At 62.4% G+C, this 24,983-nt stretch overlaps 1 protein-coding gene and 2 long non-coding RNA genes across 4 annotated transcripts; 1 reads left to right on the top strand and 2 right to left on the bottom strand.

Moving 5' to 3' along the window:
* Positions 1 to 629: 629 nt before the first annotated feature.
* Positions 630 to 11,277, bottom strand: LFNG (LFNG O-fucosylpeptide 3-beta-N-acetylglucosaminyltransferase). Of its 2 annotated transcripts, none has more exons than XM_050785635.1 (8): positions 10,758 to 11,277; positions 6,299 to 6,347; positions 5,725 to 5,824; positions 5,476 to 5,629; positions 5,272 to 5,357; positions 4,647 to 4,812; positions 4,133 to 4,218; positions 630 to 1,850 (listed from the first exon to the last, which is right to left on the bottom strand). In XM_050785635.1, the coding sequence occupies exons 1-8, from the start codon at positions 11,187 to 11,189 to the stop codon at positions 1,805 to 1,807; spliced, it is 1,119 nt and encodes a 372-aa protein (XP_050641592.1). In that variant the 5' UTR covers positions 11,190 to 11,277; the 3' UTR covers positions 630 to 1,804. The 2 variants fall into 2 exon arrangements, with proteins under 2 accessions (XP_050641592.1, XP_050641591.1); XM_050785634.1 differs by lacking the exon at positions 630 to 1,850 and adding an exon at positions 2,286 to 3,910 and having other exon boundaries at positions 10,758 to 11,189.
* Positions 11,278 to 14,356: 3,079 nt separating this feature from the next.
* Positions 14,357 to 19,882, bottom strand: LOC126951487 (uncharacterized). Its single transcript, XR_007724491.1, has 3 exons — positions 19,703 to 19,882; positions 18,219 to 18,399; positions 14,357 to 14,665 (listed from the first exon to the last, which is right to left on the bottom strand). It is a non-coding gene; the product is annotated as an uncharacterized LOC126951487 (long non-coding RNA).
* Positions 19,883 to 23,945: 4,063 nt separating this feature from the next.
* On the top strand, positions 23,946 to 24,762 carry LOC126950010 (uncharacterized). The gene is made up of 3 exons (XR_007724028.1): positions 23,946 to 23,994; positions 24,214 to 24,325; positions 24,706 to 24,762. It is a non-coding gene; the product is annotated as an uncharacterized LOC126950010 (long non-coding RNA).
* The last annotated feature ends 221 nt before the right edge of the window (positions 24,763 to 24,983 follow it).

Below are 24,983 nucleotides of genomic sequence, written 5' to 3'. Positions count from 1 at the left end.
CTCCCCAGGCACTCGCCTGGCAGAACGGAAGCAGGGGTGGGGGCTGAGGTCTGCCACCCTGGCTGAGCACCCAGCAGCCCCTGTGGTTGCAGTTTTACTTGTGTTGAAAGCCTCATAAATGATCAGTAGTTTGGGAAGGGGGGGCCTGGCTAGGCTAGACTGGGGGGGACATGGAGCCCCAGGGACCAGCCAGGCCCCTTTCTGACCAGCCTCTAATCTGGTGTGATGGCACCACTTGGGGGTGGGACACAGCTGTCCCCAGAATGTACCTGGGGGAGGAATGAGTTCATCTCCCCCGCTGGGTGAGTCACCTTCTGGGGGGTGGGGGGCGGTGGATGGAAGAGGTCAGGCTACCTCATTCCCCTAAGACACTGCTGGGCCTGCTTCCCCTTTTGAGGGCCGAGAAATGTCCCTCCCTCAGCTTGGAAGAGGAAGGGGCCCAGATGCGTCAGCCCGTGCACCTCCCAAGACGCCCCCTGACCTCCAGTACCTGGGGACTGCATTTACCTTTGTTCCCATTTCTCAGATGGAGAGGTCGAGGCCCTGGGAGGGGCCGGGCTTCCTCCCCACCCCACTTCTTGCTCCTCTGCTCTCCCCAGTGCCCACTCAGCCCCCACTCCCACTCCGCTCCACACACAGGGACATCTGAACATTAATGGGGACTCCCCAAGCCCTGGCGGGGCCGCCACAGCTGTGTCCATGGGTCTCTCTGATCCCTGGGTCCAGCCACACCTCCAACCCCAGGGCCCCACCAGCTCTGTGGGAAGGCAAGGCCAGCTGCAGGCGGGGGCAGCGTTGGGGCCAGGGCAGAAGGCCCCAAGCCTCTGACTCAGCCGGGCAGGAAGGAGGCCAGGAGCCTCTGCCCGCAGCCTGTTCCGTCAAGACACCCCCCGCCGCCCCACCCCGGAGTCTCAGCTTCCTTGTTCAGAAGAGGGGCCTGCACTGTCCTGTGGGAAGTGGGTGGGCACGTGGTGGGTGCCCAGGGAGGATCACAGCCACCCAGACGGGGGTTAGGCTGTGTGATGGTGAGGGCCCTCCATCCTCCCGCCATCCCCATCACTGCCCACACCCCCTGGGCAGCTGCTCTGCTGACTCAGAACCGGCCAAGGCCAAGGTGGGGTCACAGCCCTGCCAGCCGCCCCCAAGGCCAGGGCAGCCCCCAGCCAGGTTTAGAGTGAGGGGTCTCTGCAGGCCCATTCAGCACATCAGCACTCATCTGGAAGGGGCAGCGATGGGGGAGGGCAAGGTACCCCCACAAAGAGAGACACTTCTCACGGTGTGTTGTCTCCTTGGAGCAGAATAGGGGACGCAGAGGCAGCAGGAGGGGGACCTGGAGCCCTGGGGAAGGGGGTCAGTCCAGAGCAGGAACTTGCAGGGGGAACGGCCAGGGCAGTGCCAGGCTAAGGGTGCAAGCCCCAGGGAGGGGGTGGGGGCTCATGGTGAAGAGGAAGTGAGCCGCCCCAGGGCTGCCAGGAGGGTGAGGGGAGGGAATCCCCGCGGAGGTTGCGGCACCCCTCCCCTCCTCAGTCACCCTCAAAGGCTGGATTTGAGGAAGGAAAAGCACTGCAGAGCTGCTGTGTTTAGAAAACAAGGGTCTGGATCTCTGCAGGGGCTGGGACCAGCTGCAGTTGGGGGCTCTGGCACGGCTCCTGCTCTCCAGGACTCCTCCCACCACCCCTGAGCGGGCGCCGGGCCTGGGGCCACCTCACAGGAGAGGGAGGCACAGCGTTACCAGCTGCAGGGCGGCTGGACCCACGGCCTGCCTGGCTTGGAGTCTGAGCACCTCCCCAGCCCACCAGCCTGGCTACCGGACCTTGGACATCAGCTGCTCCGGGCCTCGGTCTCCCCACCTGTAAAGTGAGGCGATGGTGTGGACTCTGCGAGCTGTGGCAGGAGTGAAGGTGGATAAGGAGGTCCCAGGCCTGGTCATAGGAGTCACTGTCCCTCCTGCAGGGGCTGGGCTCCCCAGTGGCCAGAGCCTTGGGGTTGCGCTCTTGGCTGCGACCTAGAGCCCCCAGCATCCTAGACCTGTTCCTCCCAGAAGCACAGGGCCCACCCACCAGCGGCCACCTGACCCTGGGCGGGCCACACCTGTAGTCACCAGCAGGCAGCTATTGTGACGCCAGGTTTCATTCCAAAACAGTTGTCTCTAAGGGTTTCCTATCTACCTGCTCCATGCGGTGCACCCAAGGCCAAGCCTCCCCTTCACCTGTGTGCCTGACCCCCCTCCCCCAGCTGCCCTGCGGCTTAGGCCCCACCTTCAGCCAAGACCACGACCCCCAGGGTTGCTGCAAAGAGCACCTTTATTCACAGCAAAAGGACGTCACCATAGCAACAACACTTAAATTCCCTGAGAACTTTTCCCTTATCATTCGCTTTCCTAGCTATGTCTTTGCAAAGAGAAAAACGACAAGAAACACACCCCACGGGGCAGGTGAGCCACACTGGGCCCCGCAGGGAGGTGGCAGCTACGCAGGGGGAGGGCAGGGATGGGAGGTTCCAGATGCTGGAACGCATAAATACACAGAGCGCCAGATAGTCCCACTTCAGCTTCAACAACAAAGATGACCCCGAGTTTGGCTTCCGTTTTTTCTGATCCACAGAAAAGATAAGATAAAATAAGACCCTCCCCCACCCCCATCCCCCAAGCAAAAAAACAAGAACACCCTACTTTTTACCCACCCCCTTTCAAAAAAACAGCACAGTAAAAAAATACTGTCACAATATTTACAGACACGCCCACTGTGGGCGACTTGCTCTCTACTTTGGAGAGGAGATTAAATGTTGAGCTCTGACTCACCCTGTCCTGGGGAGGCAAAGGGAAGACCTCTGAGGGGGCCTGGAAGACTCCCCACCCAGAAGAGCTGGAAGGGGAGCCACTGTTTGGGCAGCCAGCCACTGGGGGCTTTGTGGGGCCACTGGGGGCTTTGTGGGGCCACTGGAACTGGGCGGTGGCTACTGTTACTCTAAGCCACAGTGCCCAGGCCAGAAGGAAGGGGATTGGGTCATGCACCCCCAGACTCAGCCTCCCCTGCAATGAACACGGCTCAGTGAGTTGGACTTGGGGCTATGACACAGGAGTCAGGATTTCAGGGAGCAGGTACCCCCAGCACAGAGCTTGTGCTCGGCAGAAAGAGAAAGGCATCTACGCATCCCTGCAAAGTAGCCCGGAGCCCTGATCTATGCATCCCTGCAAAGTAGCCCGGAGCCCTGCAGCTGCAGAAAGATCCAAAAATCGGTAGGGTGTGCTGGCTCAAGCCTGTAATCCCAGCACTTTGGGAGGCCAAGATGGGCAGATCACGAGATCAGGAGATCAAGACCATCCTGGCTAACACGGTGAAACCCCGTCTCTACTAAAAAAATACCAAAAACTAGCCGGGCGAGGTGGCGGCGCCTGTAGTCCCAGCTACTCAGGAGGCTGAGGCAGGAGAATGGCGGGAACCCGGGAGGCGGAGCTTGCAGTGAGCTGAGATCCGGCCACTGCACTCCAGCCTGGGCAACAGAGCGAGACTCCGTCTCAAAAAAAAAAAGATCCAAAAATCATCAGAGTGGCCTCCGACACACAAATCCTCCCTCCAAGCAGGCCTTGCAGCCCACTGGCTCTCGGAGCAGAGGCACATAAGTGGCGCTTGTGCCCGCCCCTCCACAGAGCAGAACTGCCCAGCAGCCTGCTACCTGGGTGGGCATACAGTACACACACACACGCATACACACACACACACATGCACACGCACAGGCACGGCCCTGGGGGAGCCTCGAATGCCGAGGCCAGGGCAGCACAACAGGGTCACTGGGCCCTTTGGATACCAGGGGCACCCAGGGGTTGGGTCTCAGCCATGGCTGCTAGAAGATGGCAGTTCGGGGACACCAGGGTGTGTCCGGGTACAGGTGGCAGTGGATGGAGCGGAACCTGTGGGAACAGAGCAGGGGTTGGTCTGTGTGGGTGGCAGGAAGGTGCTGAGCTCCCATTTGCAGTCCCACAGCACTGGCGGCCCCACCCCAAGCAAACAGGACTCTGGGGGTGTCACCTCTGTGTAGAGTCATGCTGCTTAGACCCCGCTGCAGCTCGGCGAGGTCCCCTGATGCCCCTACACCACCCTACGCAAGCCCATCTGGGCCAGCGTTTCCTCACCTGGATGGGTCGGCCTCCACTGAGAAAGGCCCCTTCACGTGGACGGCATTCCGCTTGTTTTCAAACATACCGTAGCTCAGTGTCACCTGTGGGGAGGGGGCGAAGTGATGCAGGGAGGGGCCCTGACATCCCCAGGCCCTGCCCCAGGCTGGCCACACAGCTCTGAGTGAGGCAATGGCCCTGCCTTGGCCTCCCTTGGACCTGGAAGGACACCTGCATTGCACACCCCAGGAATAAGGTCTCAAACTGGGGACCAGCTGGGGCCGGCTGCATCGCCAGCTGTGGGCAAAATTCACACAATAGGCGCATCGCAGCGAAGAGAAGAGACAGCAGGCAGGAAAACAAGCCGCCGTAAACAGCTTTCAGCTCATGGCAGGAATGACCCCCCGGCTGACAGTGATGCGCTGCCTGGCCTCCCTGTTTGGAACAGTACCCCCACCCACTGCGCCCCTCTCGGCAGCCACGCATCCCTTCCTGTGCTCCGAGTCCTGGCGGGGCCCGGAGGATGGTGCACCTGCTCGTGGAGCTCTGAGGTGAGCACCTGCTGCAGGTTCTCCAGGTGGGAGTGGAAGAGGCCGCTGCGGATGAGCGGCACGCCCAGCAGGGCCTCCACGATGTAGCCAATGGTGCAGTCATCAGGCAGCCGGATCCGCTCGGCAGTGTTCATGAAGTGACCCCCGCTGTGGGAGGGAAGGGCCCAGACTGGTAAGCAGAGGCAGGAGCCATCTGCTGGGAGCTGGGGAGGCCCCACTAGGCAAAGGCGCTGCACTCAGAGAGGAGCCCTGGAGACAGCTCTAAGCTGCAGCTCCCTCTGCCTCCCCTGGCCACAGCCAGGGCACACTCCCTGCACGGCTCCTGTGCTTGGTGGCTCTCTGTGGCGGGAATCTGGGTGCAGGAAGGAGTCCTGCTGGATGGTGCCTGCGGTGCTCATGGCCCCCCTGGCTGCTCTGAGCAGGTTGGGCTTGGGGGCAGCCGCCATAAACACAGCTGCCCTCTGAAACCCAGAGGGAAGTGGAATATAGACAGTAAATGGAGGAGGAGGCTGGGGACTCCCCGCAGCTGGGAAGATGAACCAAGCCAGGCCCCACGATGGCGAGGAGCCCGGGACCCGGCTGGCCTAACTTGTGCAGGGCACTCACCTGGCCCACGGGCTCATCTTCAGAGCCAGCCCACGACTGATGCAGAAGCCAGCGCCGCCCGTGGCAAACCAGAAGTGGACAGGACGCTGGGAGAAGGGAGAAGGTGTCCTGAGACCCGGGTGCTGCTGCCCCTTGCTGTCCCCCGCCCCACTCCAGGTGTGCGCTCCGCGTGGGCTGGGGGACTGGGAGAGGGCAGGCACTCACCACCTTGTTCTCGCTGACCCGTTCCGTGGCCTGGATGGGCCTGTCCAGGCTGGGCTTGCCGATGTAGATGTCCCGCGTGTGCGGGTAGCTGGCCAGCAGCCGCAGCAGGGCCCGCAGGTTGACGTAGTTGTCATCGTCCACGTGGCAGAACCACCTGAGGACAAGGCAGGGCCATCGGGGGAGGGCATGCCGGGGCGGGCACTGCCAGGCTCGGGCAGGGAGATGGGGGTCCCCCCGGGCCACACTCACTTCCTGCCGGACTCGATGAAGTGGTCATACTCCACGGCCATCTTGCAGGACAGCGCCTGGCGGCTGTGGGCAGCCGAGCAGTTCGTGATGACCACATTGCCTGTGGACGGGGGAGTGGCTGTGAGTAGGTCTGAGTTGGCTCCCAGAGAGGGGTCTGGCCTGGGGGACGCTGTGGGGCCCAGGGACTCGAGAAGAGACCCCTAGTTCAAGCTGGGCCCGGCCCTAGCCTCCCCCACCCTAGCTCGGGGCTCGGGCCTGCGGACCCTCCCCCAGCCCAGCCCCCTTCCAGGGCGGCCCCGCCCCCGCCCATTCAGGCAGTTTTTTCCCAGCACCCGCCACCTGTTGCCGCTGCCTGGGCTCAAAGGGACCCGGGGGGCTGAATGGGCTTAATTTGCATGAGAATTGGGGGGCCCCGAGTGGTGGGGCGGGACGTGGAGCAAACCCCATGAGTAAACTGCCCTCCTTGTCCTGCCCTTGGTGACCTCTCAGCCCAGAGGAGCCAGGAGGCTGGAGGGGGAGGGTTCCGCTCTGGATGGAGGCCTGGGCCCCCTCCCGCCCCAAGTCCAGGGCTCACCCGTGTGCCTGGCCAGGGCCTCATCTTCCCCGTCAGTGAAGATGAATGTCTGGAAGGAGAAAATCAGCCCTCAGCAGCCAGCCCTTCATCCCCACCCCAGGGCCATCTGTGGGGGCCGGATGGGGCACCCTGGAGTTGCTGCAGCTGCAGCTCTGTCACACACCCACCCTTCTCCGGGCCTTGGTTTCCCCACTCATGCAGAGTAGGGCTCAAGTGCCCCATCTCACTGCCATCTGGGCCAGGGCTCACGCATTCACTCGCCCTGGGGGTGGGGGATGGGGCCTCACTCCCCAACCTCGACAGCTGCACCCAAGGTCGTCCAGGCGCGGTGAGGCACGAGCCAGGTGGTGCGCCTCGCCCGCCCGCCAGGTAACCGGTTCCTGGCCCACCCCGTGCACCTGGCGGGCACACACCCTTATTGACACAGCACCCGGCCTGCCACTTGGAGGCTGCTGGAAAGGCAGGGGACAGGCGGGGTGGCGGGAGGGACAGGCAGAGGAGGTCGGCTTTGGGAAGCCAAGTCTCAATCACTCGGGGTTGGGGACAAAGGCCTTTGCTGGGCGGCTGCCAAGCCCTGGCGGACAAAGGGCCCGGAGGGAGGATGAATCACCAGGCATTGTCCGCCAGCTTTGTCCTGGGCTGGCGGGCGAGGGGCGCCGGGCCGGCCTTAACTCGGCCGAGTTAAGCAGAGTGGCCACACCACCCATTACCATACAGCTGGCCTGGTTAACCGGGCCGAGCTGGGCACGAGGTCCCGCGGGTAGGGTGCAGCCACCAGCAGTGCAGCCCCCACCCCCAGCTGCCCTTTGGGCCAGCACCCCTGTCCTGGATGGCCTGCAGGACAAGTTACCCACTCTGAGCCAAAGCAGCCCTGAAGTTCTGCAAAGTTGCTGACGGTCAGCAGGGTTGTAGCAGGAAACCTCAGGTGTCCCCAGGCCCCCAGTACCCACGCAGCCCAGCACCCCTCCCACTGCTCAGGCAAGGAAACCCAGGCTTGCCCAAGGCCACAGCCCACCTGTGCCAGCACGCGGCCGCCCCCTGCCAGGAGCACTCTGCGGAAGAGGAGGGGGCCGCCAGGGTGGGGCCAGGAGTCGCCAGCGCCCGCCTGGGCCTGCCGGCACACGGGGAGGAATGTTCCTTCCTTTGCCCGGCCCGCCCAGCGCGTGCCGCCCGGCGCACCCTGGCATGGCTGAGTGCAAAACCCAGGGCGTATGGGCAATGCTCTGACCAAGAGACAACCTCCCCATGCCCACCCGGCCTCAGTTTCCTTCCCTGTACACACAGGTCCCGCAGAGGCCCTGGAACACCTTGGTGGTCTCAGATCCTTGTCCAGCCTGACCCAGCCCTGGGCACATGCTGACTCGGGTGAGGCCCAGAGCTAAGGGGGTGGCTGGCTAGGTCTCTGCCTCTCCATGCGTGCACCCCTCCTGCAGCACCCATAGACACCCCAGGGCAGCCGCACGCACAGACTCGCACCCAGCCCCTTGGCCTCCCCAGCATCTCAGCCCAGGAATGCCGTGGGAGGCGGAGGGCCAGCCCCTGCAGACGCTCCGCTGTGCCGCTGGGTTAAAAGGAAAATGCTTTCTTAATGAGATCAAGGGAGGCCTGTTCTCCCGAGATTTGGTGGTGCCCTAAAAACCCAGCCCAAGGCTACAGAGATTAAAGTCACCTTTGTTCAGCTCAGGGAGCAGGGAGGCCTCTAGAACAGCATCTGAGAAGGCGGGGCTGTGGGCTGTGGGGGTGCCGGGCCAACTATCTCCCCACACCTGAACCACCAGGAGGGGAGGAAAAAGGCCTGCCGGGTTATGGGCCTCACCCGCCACTCAGAGCCCCCATCTCCTTTTCTGTAAAATGGGCATAACAGAGCTCGCCTGGGCAGAGAGCAAAGTGCAGAGACAGATTCTCTCCCTTCTCCCTGACAGTCCTGGGAGGGGGGCGCCATTACCAGCTGAGGCACAAGTGGGGAAACTGAGGTCCAGAGAGGTACAGGCACCAGCCTGAGGTCATACCCTGGGGCCGAGGTGGTGCTAGACCAGCCCAGTCCCTGCCCTCTAGGGACCCAGACCCACCAGTGCCACCTAACTTCCCAGATGAAGACGGGGCTGCAGGAGGAAGAGCCGGGTGGATGAGGGTGGATGGGGGTGGGGGGCAGGGGCCGGGGGACACCCACAGGAAGCGGCATTGTTCCTGGAGACGCGATTCAAAGAAACACAGGATGCCAAGTTCTCCCCAGCAATTGTGGCCGCTGCGGTGGCAGCTCGGCAGCCTGGCTGCTCCTGGGAGGGGCGGGGAACCTCTGGGCCAAAGGCCAGGCTCTTCATCCTGGACTCCAGGCCCATCTCGGCGTGGCCCCTGCTGACCAACCGACCCTCCCCCCAGCCACCACTCCAGTTGCTAGAAGTTTCCTGCACAACCCCCACACTGTGGTCATCACCATGCCCGGATGGAGTGCCCTTTCTGGGCACTTTTTTACTCAGTCTAGCTCAAATGGCACCTCCTCCAGGAAGTCTTCCTTCCCTCCCTCCCTTCCCCCAGCATGTGGGTCAGATGCCCACTGTTGCCTCACACAGCGTCTCGGGGATTTCCCCCCACACAGCCCTGACATCTTTCTATCTCCCCCATCAGACCGTGTCTGAGTCATTCCGTGCAGGGCTAGGAGACGGCGGCCCTCTTCTGTGGGTTTCCAGGACCCCTGCCCATCACCCACCACAAGGGGGGCTTTGCTTGCTGTGTGCTGGTGAACTGATGCTGAGGGCCGATTCAACCTTCCCCCTGGTGGGGTGACCCTCCAATAGGGACCTCAGGGCTCAAGGGAGCGATGGCCCCCACCTCGACCCTGAGTGCCCGCCGGGTTCACCCCATGCCTGCAGGCTCTGCCAGTCTCTTACAACACGCTCCTGGAAGGACCATGTTCCCCCATTTCAGAGATGAGAGTAAGGGTCTGAGAGGCTCCAGGTCTTACTCAGGATCACACAGCCCAGCTGAGACCGATAACTGAGACCCTCTGACAACATCCCCTCTGCTGAAGAAAGGTCCCAAATTCCAAGATGGGAGGTGCTCAGAGCTGGTGGCAGCCCAGAGTGGGGCTGAAGGATGCCCAAGGTCACATAGCAGGAAGGCTTGAGTGCTGGGGGTGGGGGGCCAGGCTCAGGGATAGTGCCCCAAAAGGACTGTCAGGAAGAGATGCTGCCCGGGGGGGGGGGGGGCGCTGGCCCCCTCATCGCCAGGCAACCTGAGTGGCCAGCACGCCAGCAGCGGTTCCCACGGAGCGCGTAGCTGCACACAAGGGGCCCGACGCCTTTCTCGCTGGAGAAAGGGGCTTTGTTACCTTGCCCAAGGGGCCAGCGTGAGAGCCGCCCGGCGCTGGGAATCCTAACGGCCTGGCCGCCAAACAAAACCCACGGCCCCCGCCACCCCCTCCCGCCAGCCCGCTGAGCCCCTGGGAATGGGACGCTGTGTTCCCAGGAGGCTGCCATGGGGTTCCCAGGGCCCCTTCCCCACGCCAGGACCAGAGAGGACCCTGCCCCTCCCCGTCCCCCTCATGACCTCACCAAGCCCTGCTCCCACCCACCCACAGTGCCCCAAAACAGGGCAGTGCCAGGCCAGAAGGCCCTGAGTCTCCCGGGTTTGAGCAGGGAGAAAGGCGTTCGGGGTCTTCCCTGAGCCCCCACCCTCACAGCAAATGCCTCTGCAACTCCCAGCCCAGAGATGCCCCCCTCCACTCCCGACTGCAAGCCCCACACACTGTCCCCATCCCGCCCCAGCCCAACCGTCCTGCTGTGGCCTCGAGGGAAATTTTCAAAGTGGGGTGTGTCTTAATTATGTGTGTGTAAGAAGCTGATGCCCAACTGAAGTGGGTTGTGCCCAAGGTTGCAGGCCTCAGAGACTCCTGCACTGTGCGGGGAGGGTCCCCACACCGACCCCAAACCCGGGGTTCTTTGAGATGTACTCCCCAGGACCCACCAACCAGCAATGATTTCCCTCCCTGCACCTTAACGCAGTGATGAAGAAAAGGCCCAGGGGTCAGAACTCCTCACTTCTCTAAAGGAAGAGCCTTTCTCCCCAGGAAGGGGTCTGAGCTGAGGGTGGATCCGAACAGAATCTGCTTGGGGAAGTTTGAAAGTGTAATGCCCTATGCATGCGCTCCAATGTTTGGGGGTGAGAAGTACCACAGGGCACCAACCCCAAGCACTAGAGACTGGTGTAGGGTCCTGCAGCCATCCAGGACTCTGGAGCTGGACAGGGGGTGAGGCCCCGGGGACAGTCACACAACTGTAACGGGAAATTGGCCCCAGCAGGCAAACTGGCTGCACCGGGGTGCACTGGCGTCGCCGCCCCCAGATGGCCCTAGTGGTTGGATGGGGATGCAGCCTGGCCCCCATGGGACGCTGCCACCAACTGGACCAGACGGTGGGGCCCCGCCCCGCCCGCCCATCCTTCCAGGCCGCCGGGGGCTCACCATCTCCTTGTGGCGCGAGATCCAGGTCTCCAGCAGCAAGTCGAGGCGCGCGCGGTGGAACTTTTTGGTGGTCTTGACAGCGATGAAGACGTCTCGGGGCGCGAGCGGCTCGGCCAGGGGACGCGGGTGGCTGTCGGCGGGGCGGGGGGAGGCCCCGGGGGGCGGGCCCGCGTCTCTGCGCGCGCGAGTGAGCAGGCTGAAGTACTCGGACAGACTGTGCACCTCGCGGGCCAGCGCCCCGGGCGCCGCCGCCGCCGCCCCCAGCCCAGGCGCCGGGGCAGCCCCTGCGGGGCCCGCCAGGCTGCGCAGCGCGCGCCGGCCTCGCTCGGCGGGCAGCGGGGGCGGCGGCGGATCCGCAGTGAGCACTAGCAGGCAGGCGAGCAGCGCGCCAGCCAGCGCCAGCAGCAGGCGCCGGCCGCAGCGCTTGAGCATGGTGTGGCGGCGGCCGCGCGGCGCGCCCTGCCCCGTGCGCCTGCCGTGCACCGCCCCGAGGCCCCTCGCTCCGGCGGCGCAGTACAGCAGCGCAGCGCGAGCGCCCGGAGCTCTTAAACCTCCCCGCCCCGGTCCCGCCCCCGCGCGCTCATTGGCTCCCTGGCTCGGGGGCGGGGCCTCGCGCCAGTCGAGGCTCCAGGCCTGCAGACCCACGTGGGGCCGCGGCTGGGGGCTGGGAACGACCCAGAGAGCGCAACGGCCCCGCCCCCGGCAAGCACGTGCACGCCCCGCCCTCCTCGGGTAGCCCCTGCGGGTTGCGGAGGGGCTTGGGGACTTGGGCCCGGCCGGCGCCGGTGTCCCTGAAGAGGAAATCTAGCCTGGCCAGCGCCGGGCGGGGATGCACCGGGCGTCCGCGCACGGGAGGGGCGCACCCTTGGCGCAGCGGGCAGGGTGCTGGGCCCCGGGCTCTGGGCTCCGACGGACCGCGGGGGACATCCTACTTCCTCGCTGTGCCCTTCCCCTCCTGAGCCCGGCTTCCTCCCCTTGGGACGCGGCAGGCCCTGCAAACTGGGGTGGCGACTGGGTCTTCCCGAGCGCTCGGTTCAGGGGAGCCGTTATTTGTACAGAGCAAGAGCTTGGCCACCTGTGCTGCAGGTGGGGACACGAGGTTCTGGCGAGAAAGCACCAGAACCAAATTCCACTCCTTCCTCCTGGGCTAATTTCCTCGAGTCCCGGCCCTCCGTCGGGCGGGTTGGCTCCCCGAAATCCTCAGGCGCCCCGTGGCGAGGAGAAACGAAGGCCGCCACTTCCCTCGCCCGATGAAAGGCCGCCTTCTGTCCCATTTGGTCTCCTTGCGCTCGGGCCAGATGCGGCCCAGCTGTGCGCCCTCCCGGCCCGCCTCCCCGGCACACGGCCCCCACCCCCGGCCCTTCCCACGGGCCCGGGCCCGGGCCCGCCCCTCGCACGAGCGGGGGCGGCAGGAATGCGCGCCGGCAGCCGAGGGTGAGGGGCGAGGGGCCCGGAAGTGGCCAAGGGTCCCCTGAGCAGGGTGTGAGCCCCCTGCCCTCCACGTCCTCCGGAAGCGTGGACGGGCGTGGCTCTGCGCGTGGCTGCGCTGCCTTCCCGTGCCCTCCTAAGCACGGTCTCTGCGACCACCACGACCACCATCGCCACCACCACCGTGGCTAAACTGCTCCCCTCGGACGCTGACAGTTATGTTCACGCCTGAGATGGCATTTTAAATTATTTAAGTGCCCCTTGGCGCTCCTCTCCTTTCCTCTACCTGAACATCAGCCGCAAGACAGCAGCGACCTCATGTCATCCCGACCTGGAACAGGTTTTGGGACATCGTAGGTGCTCTGAAAAAATTCACTGGATAAGTGTCTGGCCCCACTGTCAGACCCCCTCTAAGGACGATGTAGCCCATTTGCTCTTAGGGCCCCAGGAGCCCCACCCCTAGCCCCTGTACCGGCTGGGCGGTGTGGGGGATGGGGGTTCCCAGGCCTCTTCCTGGCCCCAGGTAATTAGCAGTCACCACCTCCGAAGGCAGATGCCCCAGCAGATGGTGCTGGCTGTGCCCAAGTGACAAGTCTCCCATGGCGTCACCTCCTGCCATAAACCCCTCCCCGATCAGCCAGAGCCTAGCCCTGGAGCCTCCAGGCAGCTGGAGAGGCTTGAGGGTGAGGCGGCGAGAAAGGACCCAGTGGCTGGGTTGGCTGCCCCCACAAAAGTCAGCTGAGCCCCAGCCCAGCCCCAGCCTCCGGACTGAGGGGTCTCCATGCCCCCACGTGCTTCACACCGATCACTTCAGCCTCTCCCATATCTGCATTGTTTCAGAGAGGGAGCCATCTCTTCCCTGGATCACTTAGGCAGCCTCCACTCCTGTCCCACCCACTCCTATCCTATTTGCTTTGCTTATTCTCCACGCTAGGATCATAGCCACTCACACACCCACATGAAGAACAAAACCCTCCATAGCTCTCCACTGGCTGAGTTCAAGTCCCGCCTGATGTCCACACACCTCGTGACTTAGTCCTAGCTCTGTTTCTTGAGGCCCAATCCCTCCTCATTCCCCAGCAGCCAAGCATGACCAAGCCCCCAAATCTTTGGATGGGCTGTGCTTTGTATCTGGACTTTACATCAGTGGCACCGATGGTGGGTGCCGTGCCACCCTGCACCCCACCTGACAAGGTGCTGTGAGTCCGTCTCTCCACAGTTCCCAGGCCAGGGGGTGGGACTTCCTGCCCTGAGCCCCCCACCACCCCTGCTCCCCAACTACCCCTGACTGCGGTGCCTTTGACCCAGCAGGTCGTAGGAGCAAGGTGCCCATTGTACAGAAAGCAAGGGGGATATTGTGCCAAGGGAGTGACTATACAGAGGTGAATGGCCCAGCCTGGCAGGGGCACATGCATAGAACTGGGTACGGAGGTTCCGCGTCTCTGTGTGGTCAGGAATGGAGGAGTGGGGGACCTGATGCTGCTGCCTGTCTGGAAGCAGCGGGAGGAAGCTTTACAGCATTCTTGTGGGGGCCGCAGGCTTTGGCAAGAGTGAATCAATTTCTTTGCTGTCAGGAGAATGGAATTTCATGGTGACTCCTTGAGGTCTGAAAACTGTTGAGGGGGTGGCCCGTCTAGCCACCCCCGCCTGCTTCCCCAGGCTCAGCTTCAGCCTGAAACACTCCCCTCCCCCTCCAGACCCCAGGTCTCCCTCTAGGGGCCCGCTGGGCCATACAGCCCTGCTAGGGAAGTGGGCTGTGGGACGGTGCTCAGCCCTGGACAGGACAAGGGGAGCTGGGGAGAGGACAGAGAGGGCTGACCGGGTTGCCAGGGAAGCCTCTTGGGGTTGTAGGGTCCTGGGGAAGAGGGGCTGGGGGTAGAGGCTGCCCCAGGGTCCAGCCTGCCTTCCAAACCCAGAGGGGCCACTTCTCAGCTTTAAGACCTTGAACCTGTGATGTTACTCCCCAAGCCTCAGTTTCCCCACTTGTAACACAAGGATGACATACCATCCAGACCAGGCAGACCAGCTCTGGCCCTGGCACATGGCTTCATGGGCTTCTTGGACCCCAGCCTTCCCCTCCGCAGGGCCCCTCCACCAGTCCCAGTTTGGGGCTCCAGGGCAGCTGGGTGCATGAATGGCCCAAGAGACCTGCCTGCTGAGGTCAGGTGGAGAGCAGGTGCACGGGGCCAGGACCTACATGACCAGGGGCCCTACCCTCCTCCCCGAGCCACCATCAGGCTGAGACAGTGTTCTGTCCCCATGAGTCCAGGCCTCCCCTACCTGCCAGGGCTCAGCCCAGGGATCTCCTGCTGGAGTCAGTGCCACCAGGTCCCCAAAGCCATGGGCTGGGTCTGCCCTTGACACTCAGGCCTAGAGGGGAAGGACTCGGGGCTGGCTTTGAGGCGGCCATCTGCCTTCCCTCCCCCGGGCTGTTCCTTGGGGCTGCTGCGGCCTGCCCTCCTGCAGGGTCCTGGGAAGATCTGTGGAGACATAATGGGTGACCCATTAACTCGGCAGGAAGCCATCCGAGGCGCCTGTCCACTCATCGGCTGATGGAGAGCAGCCCCGCTCAGTGTCTTGGGAACCAGCTTCCTCCAGGCCAACAGCAGTGCCCAGCGACAGAAACTCCTGGACAGGACTCAGCATGGTGGTGACTGTGGCTGGGGCAAGGCTGGCACCTCCCTGGGCCTCCCTGTCCTCTCCTGACACAGACACAGGAATTCCAACCCCCAGGCTGGGGCCAGGCGTCAGAACTGGCAGTGTGTGAAGCCCCCAGATGCCAGGGGGACCCATGGATTTCCTAAAGGCAGGCGTGGCCTAGTGAGTGTTCCGGCCCAGGAGCTTCCGTGAGCAACCCCTGCTGGCAGGAAAGCAGGTGATGGGAAGGTTGGCTGGGCTCAGCACAGCCGGTTCCCAAGGCCGGGGAAGGGTTACTGCAGGGTGGCACAGCTGATTCCCATTACTGCAGCTGGGGCGGGCACTGCCCTAGACTAGCAGACTCCAGCTGTGAGTAGCGCCCCCATCATTCCCAAGCCTGCCTGCCTGCTCTGCCCAGACCCCCTCGCCCGCTGTGTGGTCTTGGACCAGTGCCCTCCTCTCTGCGGGTCTGGGGACGTTACTTGACTCTGTAATAGGGATATGGGCTATTGCCTCACCCCCCCTGCCCACCAGGCTGCCTTGGGGTTGGTGCTCTGCAGCCATGAAGCCACGGCCTTTCCAACAGTGACCTGGCCCTTTCACCTGCACCCTGGGGTCAGGTGTGGACAGAGAGGCCAGGCCCGTTAGAGTTCAGCCGACTTGGCCTCAGGGTCTGAGCAAGGCTTCGAGGGGCATCCTGGCCTGGGGCACCCTGCAGGACCCACCAAGGGCTACCCCCTCCTAGAACATCCTCCCCATCCCCCTCTGCTACCCCCATCCTGGTGCTGATCACATGAGGTTGTAACTGCTTCTTTATGTCTGTGTCCCTGGGGGAAGAGGATGCCTCTTGCTGCTTGTCAGGGCCTGAGACAAAGTAGGTGCTCAGTAAACACTGGTTGAACTGATTGGGGGGGAATGGATATACAGATGGACAGATAGATTGATGGACAGATGGATAGATAGTTGGAAGGATGAATGAATGGATAGACGGAGGGTTGGATGGATGGAAAGGTGGATGGATGAACAGTTAGATGGAGGGGCAGATGGATGGGCAGACAGACAGACAGATGGATGGATGGATGGATGGATGGATGGATGGATGGATGGATGGACAGACGGATGGATGGATGGATGGATGGATGGATGGATGGATGGATGGATGGATGGATAGATGGATGGATAGACAGACAGATGAACGGACAGATGGATGGATGGATGGATAGATGGATGGATGGATGGACGGACAGAGAGATGGATGGATGGATGGACGGATGGATGGATGGATGGATGGATGGATGGATGGATGGATGGATGGATGGATAGGTGAATGGACAGACAGACGAATGGAGAGATGCATGGGCGGACGGACAGATGGATGGATGGATGGAAAGGTGGATGGATGAACAGTTAGATGGAGGGGCAGATGGATGGGCAGACAGACAGATGAATGGATGGATGGACAGACGGACAGACGGATGGATGGATAGATGGATGGATAGATAGACAGATGAATGGACAGATGGATGGATGGAGGGATAGACAGACAGATGAATGGATGGATGGATGGATGGACAGATGGATGGATGGACAGATAAATGGACAGATGCATGGATGGATAGGTGAATGGACAGACAGACGGATGGATGGATGGATGCATGGATGGATGGACAGATGGATGCATGGATGGAGGCATGGATGGATGGATGGATGGATGGATGGATGGACAGATGAATGGACAGATGGATAGATGGATGAATGGATAGATGGATGGTTGGAAGGATAGGTGAATGGACAGATGGATGGATGGATGGATGGATGGATGGATGGATGGATGGATGGGTAGGTGAATGGACAGACAGACAGATGAATGGATGGATGGATGCATGGATGAATGGACAGATGGATGCATGGATGGATGGATGGATGGATAGATAGATGGATGGATGGACAGATGAATGGACAGATGGATAGATGGATGAATGGGTGGATGGAAGGATAGGTGAATGGACAGACGGATGGATGGATGGATGCATGGATGAATGGATGGATGGAGAGATGAATGCACAGACAGATGGATAGATGAATGGATGGATGGATGGATGGATGGATGGATGGACAGATAGATGGACAGATGGATGGATGGATAGATGGATGGATGGATGGATGGATGGATGGATGGATGGATGGATGGATGGACGGACAGACAGGTGAATGGACAGATGGACCAACAGATGATCTAATGGATGGATGGATGGACACATACGCACAGAGGCATGCAGGTGGCTGGGAAGGTGCTGAATGTCAGCTACTTGACAGCAGGACCGTGATGTGATTCTTGGCTGTACCCCAGGGCCTAGAGCAGTGCCTGTGTATATCAGGTGCTTGATCAACATTGATTGGTAGAGGTTTGGATGGAAGGATGGATGGGTGGATGTGCAAACACACGGAGGGCTCAAAGGCACCTCTCTGACTCTGTCTCCCAAATGCCCAGCCCTGGGGAGCATAGGTCTCAGGGTGAGAAGACCTGGCAGGACTGCCGCTGGCCTCTGAGCCAGCACAGGGCCTGGGGCCGGGGGGAGGGCTGTGCTGAGGGTGAATTCCCAGTGCCTAGGCACTATGTGCCTGCCCTGCCCTGGGGGCATTTCCAGACCCCACCTACAGAAAGCCTCAGAGGGTCTCTCTAACTGTTGGTCTTACAGATGGGTCCAGGGGTCCAGAAAGGAGAGGTGGCACACCCTTGAGCCCACAGCAGGAACAGTGAGAGGCCTCAGCCTGGGGGCCAGGGCTTGTCCGCACCAGGAGGACAGCAGGACTGGGCCTGGCAGCTGCGCCTCTTTCTGGTGCTTCTGTCCCAGGCCAGCTGGGCTGTGGGGCTGGATTGGGCTAATCTGATTTGCAGAGTCCCCAGTATCAGAGCACAGGCACCAGGATCCACTTACTGACGTCCTGCAGAGTCCAGACACCCACCAGGGAGGCACCAGAGCCACCCTGCCCCGGCCGGCCTTTGTCTTGCCAAGAATGGCTGGCTTGTGTGGCAGCCACAGCGGGCAGGGGGTGGGCTGCGGCCACACTGGTGCGTATCAGGCCCCAGGCATGACCCCCCACCCTAGTCATGACCCTGTGCCCGTGTCAGTGGGATGGGATCCAGAGCAGTGGGAGGAGGGGCTCGAGGCCGGGTAGAGGGAGCAGGGGTCAGTTTTGGCCCCAGGGGAGCCCTGCTTGCTGTGTGATCTTGGGCTTGTGTACCTCTCTGATCCCAGGCTCCCCCTCTCTACCATGGACCAATGTTTTCTTCCCCCTTGAAAGGGTCAGGGAAGACGATACAGCATCAAAGAATATTCCAGGCTGCTCTGGAAGCAGGAGGGGAGGTTATGTCCCCAGGAATGGTGACCACACCTGCTGAGAGAGGCCACCTCTCTGGTGTTGGACCATCCGTCTAGGACCTGAGAGCTGGTGTTGGACTCCATCCATCCGTCCATCCATCCATCCGTCTGTCCGTCCATCCTTCCATCCATTTCACCTGCTCATCCCACAGCCTGCCTGAGCATTTGCTCCTTGCCCAGCTCTGCTTGGGGCACTGGGGAAACATAGGAGGTGAGGATTCAACAGGCGTTAGAAAGATGGGTCCAGCCCAAAGGTGCCCAGGGCCTGGACGAGGGAGAACCCACTGTGGGCTGGGACTGGGAGGCAGGGGACTTCCGGAAAGGCTTCCAGGAAAAGAGGTGACATTTGCCCTGGGGCTTGAAGGTTTGGGCAGGTGGAGGTGGAGGCTGTGAGGTCAGGGAGGGGTGTGGGGAGCAGGTGGAGGTGGAGGTTGTGCGGTCGGGCAGGGGTGTGTGAAGCAGGTGGAGGTGGAGGTTGTGCGGTCGGGCAGGGGTGTGTGAAGCAGGTGGAGGTGGAGGCTGTGAGGTCAGGGAGGGGTGTGGGGAGCAGGTGGAGGTGGAGGCTGTGAGGTCGGGGAGGGGTGTGGGGAGCAGGTGGAGGTGGAGGCTGTGAGGTCGGGGAGGGGTGTGGGGAGCAGGTGGAGGTGGAGGCTGTGAGGTCGGGGAGGGGGTGTGGGGAGCAGGTGGAGGTGGAGGCTGTGAGGTCGGGGAGGGGGTGTGGGGAGCAGGTGGAGGTGGAGGCTGTGAGGTCGGGGAGGGGTGTGTGAAGCAGGTGGAGGTGGAGGCTGTGAGGTCGGGGAGGGGTGTGGGGAGCAGGTGGAGGTGGAGGCTGTGAGGTCAGGGAGGGGTGTGTGAAGCAGGCGGAGGTGGAGGCTGTGAGGTCGGGGAGGGGTGTGGGGAGCAGGCGGAGGTGGAGGCTGTGAGGTCGGGGAGGGGTGTGGGGAGCAGGCGGAGGTGGAGGCTGTGAGGTCGGGGAGGGGTGTGGGGAGCAGGTGGAGGTGGAGGCTGTGAGGTCAGGGAGGGGTGTGGGGAGCAGGTGGAGGCTGTGAGGTCGGGGAGGGGTGTGGGGAGCAGGTGGAGGTTGTGGGGTTGGGCAGGGGTGTGGGGAGTAGGTGGAGGCTGTGGGGTTGGGTAGGGGTGTATGGAGTAGGTGGAGGCTGTGGGGTTGGGTAGGGGTGTATGGAATAGGTGGAGGCTGTGGGGTAGGGTAGGGGTGTGGGGAGTAGGTGGAGGCTGTGGGGTAGGGTAGGGGTGTGGGGAGTAGGTGGAGGCTGTGCGGTCAGGCAGGGGTGTGGGGAGCAGGTGGAGGTGGAGGTTGTGTAGTCAGGCACAGGTGTGTGGAACATCGGTGGAGGTGAGGCTGGAGATAAAGAGAAGCCTGAGGATCTAGGTGTAGAATGCGGGGGTATTGGGGGAGACGTAGGGGACTGTAGGTTCACAAGCAAGAGGGAGGGCTGTGAGTGGCATTTTAGGAGGAAAAGCAATGCTGAGACCCACCTCGGACAATGCGTGTCCAGCCTGAGCCTTCCTGTCTGTCCATCCATCCCTCTGAGCTTTATGTCCTTGTGGCCAGGGAGGGAGGAAGCTGGAAGGGTGGCCGGGAGCCACCTTGGCCTCTGTCCTCCCTCCTCCCTTCCTTGGGAGGCTCTGCCGGTGTTGCCGCTTAGTCTGGGAAGGATTTGCAGAGGGAAGGCAGGACCATGTTGCTCAGGGGTGGGACCCTGGCAGGAGGGGACGGTGGAGGTGGGCATGGGGAGGTAGGGCAGAGTCTCTCTCAGGGTAGCAGAGGCTGGGCTGAGGCTGGCATCAGAGGAAAGTCCAGGCATGGGACGCACCTTCCTCTCTCTGCAGCCCACTTCTGTGCACACTGTCTGCTAGGGACTTGCCCAGTGGGTGTTATCCAGGGCTGGTCTTGGTCTCTGGGGACACTCGATAATGAATGTTTGGAGACACTTCCATTTGTTGCCACTGGGCTGGGGCTGAGCAGCCATTAGGGTCTGGCTTCTAGGGTCCAGGGAGGCTGCCTGATAGCCCCTCATGCACAGGCCAGCCTCACAACCAACAATGAGCCACACTCAATGTCAGGGGCCACAGCGCAGAAGCCATCCAAGAGATGGCGGGCCCTCCCCTGGCTGTGCCTTGGTGGGGCTCTCGTGGTGGCTCTCCTGCCATGCCTGGGGTCCACACGAGGTGGGCTTGTGCCTGGCCACGAGGCCCGGGAGCGGTGTGCTCCTGCCTTCTTGCAGGAGGTCACACAAGGGCAGAGGATGCAGCGGCCGGGTGTCCAGGACAGTGAGGCTGCCCTGGGTCGGAAGGATCACACAGGGGGGGTTCCGGGGGAGCCCATGGCAGGGGGCTGGGAGGAGGCTGCGGCTGGGGCAGGGGCTGGACTGCTCGGGCTGTGGTCCAGGCCTTGGTGAGGGCAGCGGTTGCAAAGCTTGGTCCCCTCCATCCCCCAGCACCCCCACTGCCACCCCGACAGCCTCCAGGTGGTCCCAGCCTCAGGACCTGAAGACAAGGCCAGGGCTGGGGTGGAGGGAGGAGCTGCCTGGAAAGCTGTTTGCTCAGCCGGGGTTTAATCTCCAAAACAGGAAGGCCGTATTGACAGAAGCAGCAGCCGGAACTGCCGCGGGCTGCCAGGTTACAGTCCCTGGTCCCTCCTCCTGTCCCCACACCAGGGGGCTCCCCCACGGACCCTGCCCTCAAATACAGCTGCTCCCATCACCTCCCACAGCCCCCCAAGCTGTACCTTGGGGAGACAGTACCCCGCTTGCTCTGCAAGCTGCAGGGAGGACTGGTGCCAGAGTGGGGCAGGAGGCTGGAGGGGGCTCCAGGGTCACAGGCCCGGCCGGGTATGACTCTTGGCCTCATTTTGCAAATGAGGAAGCTGAGCCCAGAGAGGGAAGTGAGCTGGTCCGGGTCCCACAGGGTGGGGTAAGGGTGGTCTGCCCGGGCGCCCCCACCCCAGGTCTCTAACACTCTTGGGAGTGGCTCTGTCCACCGTCACCACTGTCCAACCTGCACAGCATCCCCCGTGCCTGGCCTCCCTGTCCCTGGGGTACCTGGGAGGGCGGACCCAGCTGGGGCTCAGCAGGGCTCAGCAGGGCTGTGGTGCCGTGAACCCTCTGGTAGTGGGTGGACATTATACATCCACCCGCTGCCAGAGGAAGCTGCAGAGACAGGCAGGGTAGCATGCCAGGCAGCCCCGGCAACCTCTGAGGTCATTCTGGGCGGCCACTTTACCCAACAGCAACGTCAGGCCCCTTAAGAGCCTGGCGGTCCCTTATCTTCTCCCTGGTGGCTGACTCAGTAGGACTGGGGATCTCCAGGCAGGGCTGAGATCACCCCCAGGTCACCCGGGGCAGCCCACGAACCTCTCTGGACCTTGGCCTTCCTGGATCTCAGTTCCATGCCCACTGCTTGTCCTGAGCTGGAGCTGGGTAAGAGCTGGCTCTGAGGGCTGCCCCTAAATCCTAGAGATGGGGCTCGGCTTTGCCACCCTCCCTTGGCGCCCCACTGCCCATTTAGGAGGGCTGGCTCTGTCCCTGGTGTTCTCGGGCCACCCCCTGGCCCACTCTGTCTGCTAAATCCCCTAGGTCCTGCCAGGCCCAGGCTTCCCACACTCCAGCCGCCCCTCTGGGTCTGCCTGGAGTGCTCAGCGTCTCCACCCCTGTGGGAAGTCTCCTTGCTTCTCCTTCCTCCACTGCACATGTTGCCTGTTCCTGGGTTCCCTCCAGCCCTCAGCACAGCCCGACACCCACAAAGTACTCAGCCCAGATGCCAACGGAATGGAGCTGAGCTTCCTGAACTTGGCCCTTGCTAGAAGAGTTGGAAGAAGGGACCTTGAAGAGCGTCTAGGTCCAAGTCCCATTTCACAGATGGGAAGATGGAGGCCCTGGGCCCACATGGCCAGCAGCAGATGTCTCCAGCCACCCTTGAAAGTGAACCCCTCAGGCTCACCCCTCCAGGTGCCTCCCATATGCCAGGAAGTCCCAAAGTTCTGAGGGGCTGAGGCTCCAAGACTTCCCTTGGGCGAGGTCTTTGGTGGTGCCAGGGGGTGAAGGTGGACCTTCAGGCATGGTGGTTTTCCAGCCAGGCCTGCTTCTCCCTGCGACCCCTCGGAAAGCCCTGCCCAGCTGGGAGACTGAGCAAAAGCTGGACATGCCCAGGCCAAGGAATGGGCAGCTGGCTGGCCTGCCTCAGCGGGGTGGGGCCTGGGGACCAGTCCAGGCCTGCCCCCCAACAACCTGGCCCATGGTGTCTCTCTGGCTGGAGAGTCCCCTGTCCTGGCTGCGTCTCCAGCCTCAGGTGGGGTCCTAGCTGTTTCTTTCTGGTCTCAGCTGCGCCCCCCACCCCAGCCTCCACCCCCCCCTGCAAACCAGCAGTCACTTGAGCCCTCCTTGAGGCTCTGAGGCCCCCCACCCAGGGCAGATCTTCAGGCCTAGGGCATCCTTAGAGGCTGGGCTGTGCCCAGTGGTGGCCGCCCCTCCCTCGTGTCTCATCCCCACCTGCCATGGCCGTCACTCTATCTCAGCGACTCAGTTTTCCTCCTTGTCTCTGTTGGTGGGGCGGGTGGCCCTAGGGGGACAGTGTCCCCCTTTGTGGCCCGGCGACCGATGGATCAGGTGTCCCTGGTGGGGCCGGCAGGCGCGTCTGCTGGCTCGGGCCAGGGGCCACGGCTTTCAGGTCTTCAATAGCTCAAGATTAGGTTCCGTCCCTGGGGGCCCCTGTTGTGTGGCCATTGTGATGGCCTGGGAACCACAGCCTCCAGGCCAGAGAGGGATGTGTCTCCCTGCCCATGGGAGTCCTGGCCTCCTCCGGGCCGTTTGGGCACCCTGCAAGGCATGTAGAAGTGTGCACATACAGCCACAGCCAGTACAGAAGAGGCACTGTTTCTTTACAACCCGATGAGCAGAGCACGGGCTGGATCTCAGGTGTGTGCTGCTGATCAGTGCACGACCTGCACGGGTGTGCACGGTGGCCCTGGCACCGCCCCGGCCCCTCGCACCTTTCTCAAGAGTTTCTTCAGCTTCATGGCTCCCCTCGGCTGCATCCTCCCATAGGCCCCCACTCAGATTGCAGCGCTGGTCCTCGGCTGCTGGCTGGCGGCTGACAAAACCACAGGCCAATCCCCGCTGGCAGGATGGGGACAGGCTGACAATTTCATGTCCTAACTGCAGGGCCTTGCATTTCCTCCTCTGGAAACTCAGGTGTGGAATGAGTGGGGCTGTCGTTGCAACCTGGGCGAGATTCCTCTCGGCCTCCCTGGGTCTGATCAAGGTCACCGACCCCCAGCTGTAGCCCCCAAGACTGGCTCCTGATGGCTTTTGTGCCCTGCTCAGCAAAAGCTCAGCTGCGATCCTCTTGGTGGCCCAGACAGAGGTGACCACATAGTGTATCGTCTTTCGAGGGTGGGAGGGAGCTCTGTTCGTAATTACTCCTGGGGCACTCTGGGGCTATTGCAGGAAACGGAATATGTCACCGACGGAGACGCAGATCCCCTAGCAGGATGCATGCCGGCCGGCACACGACTCGGAGCGCGAGAGGGGCCTGTGATCGTGTGGTGCTTACGTGCTTCACGCGTGTGTGCGGAAGCACGGGTGAGCCCGTGGGGAGCATGGCGCACTGCCACTGTGCACACGTGGGCCGGCCATGTGTGGGAACACGTGTGTCCCTGTGTGCACACACCCAGAGCCCGTCCCGGCAGCCCGGAGACGGCTCCTTCCCCTTGTACAGCTGGAGACTCCGGAAGGAGGAGGCGGGTCGGGCTGGCCTCCTGCTTGATGAGGGTAAGACGAACAGGCCAAGGTGGGAGGCCAAGGCCAGGTCTCGCTCAGGCTGGGGCGTGGCCCTAACACATGTTTCCTGCCCAGCGTAGTGGCGGCAACCTTGGACAGGAGGTTGGACCCCATCAGGAAGGTTTTGCTTCAAGATATGGGGCTTCCGAGGCTGGGTCAGCTCCCCCAGCGTTTGCATTCATCCTAACATGTGACTGCCTCTTCCTCCAGGCAGCCTTCCGTGACTTCTGCTGTCGCCCCAGTGGCCTCTGTCTCCAGAGCAGGTGGAGCAAGAGGCTATCTGCTTGCTCCCTGGACCCAGCGGACATATTCCCAGAGACAGGTAGGATCTGCTTAGGGGCACACAGCCAGCTCTGGCAGAATGGGGCCAGACCCCAAGGAGTGCCCCTCCTAGGTCAGGGCACTTGTGACTATGGCTGCCCTGAAATCCTCTTGGGGCTTCTTGCTGCGGGTCCACTCTGGGCCCCACTGAACTTTGCTTTAGGAGCATAGGGCCTTTGGGCTGGGTGTGTCCTCCAAGGGCCAGGCCTGGTGACTCCTCCAGGCATGGGGCAGAGGCTGGGGGCTGAGAGGCAGCTGCTGCTGAGGCCTTCAGTAGAGGGAGGCCAGCATCAGGCAGATGAATGGGCCATTCAGGCAGGAGAATTTTCAGGGTCACCTTGGCCAGCCCCGAGCAGCCACCGAACCCTCCCCTTCCTGCAGCTGGAAATATCATTGTGATGTGGGATGCTGGAGATGGGACAGGAGCCACACAGACCCAGCTTTGCCCTGTGGAACTCACAGCATCCCGGCAGCCGGCAGAGAGAGAGAGAGGGCCGGCAAACAACTCCACGAGGGGGTCCCGCGATAACATGCGAGAAGTGGGTGGAGAATGCCTGGCAAGCCTGGGTAGCCAAGGAGGGCCGGACAAGCAGGTGCATGGGCTCAGACATGGAGGGTGCCTGGGGACATCATCCTGGGGCAGGAAACGGCAGGTGCAA

The sequence above is a fragment of the Macaca thibetana genome, chromosome 3 (assembly GCF_024542745.1).
Source record: "Macaca thibetana thibetana isolate TM-01 chromosome 3, ASM2454274v1, whole genome shotgun sequence".
Lineage (NCBI taxonomy): Eukaryota > Metazoa > Chordata > Mammalia > Primates > Cercopithecidae > Macaca > Macaca thibetana.
Note: the sequence above shows the minus strand (reverse complement) of the source record. Positions and strands in the feature narration are given on the sequence as shown.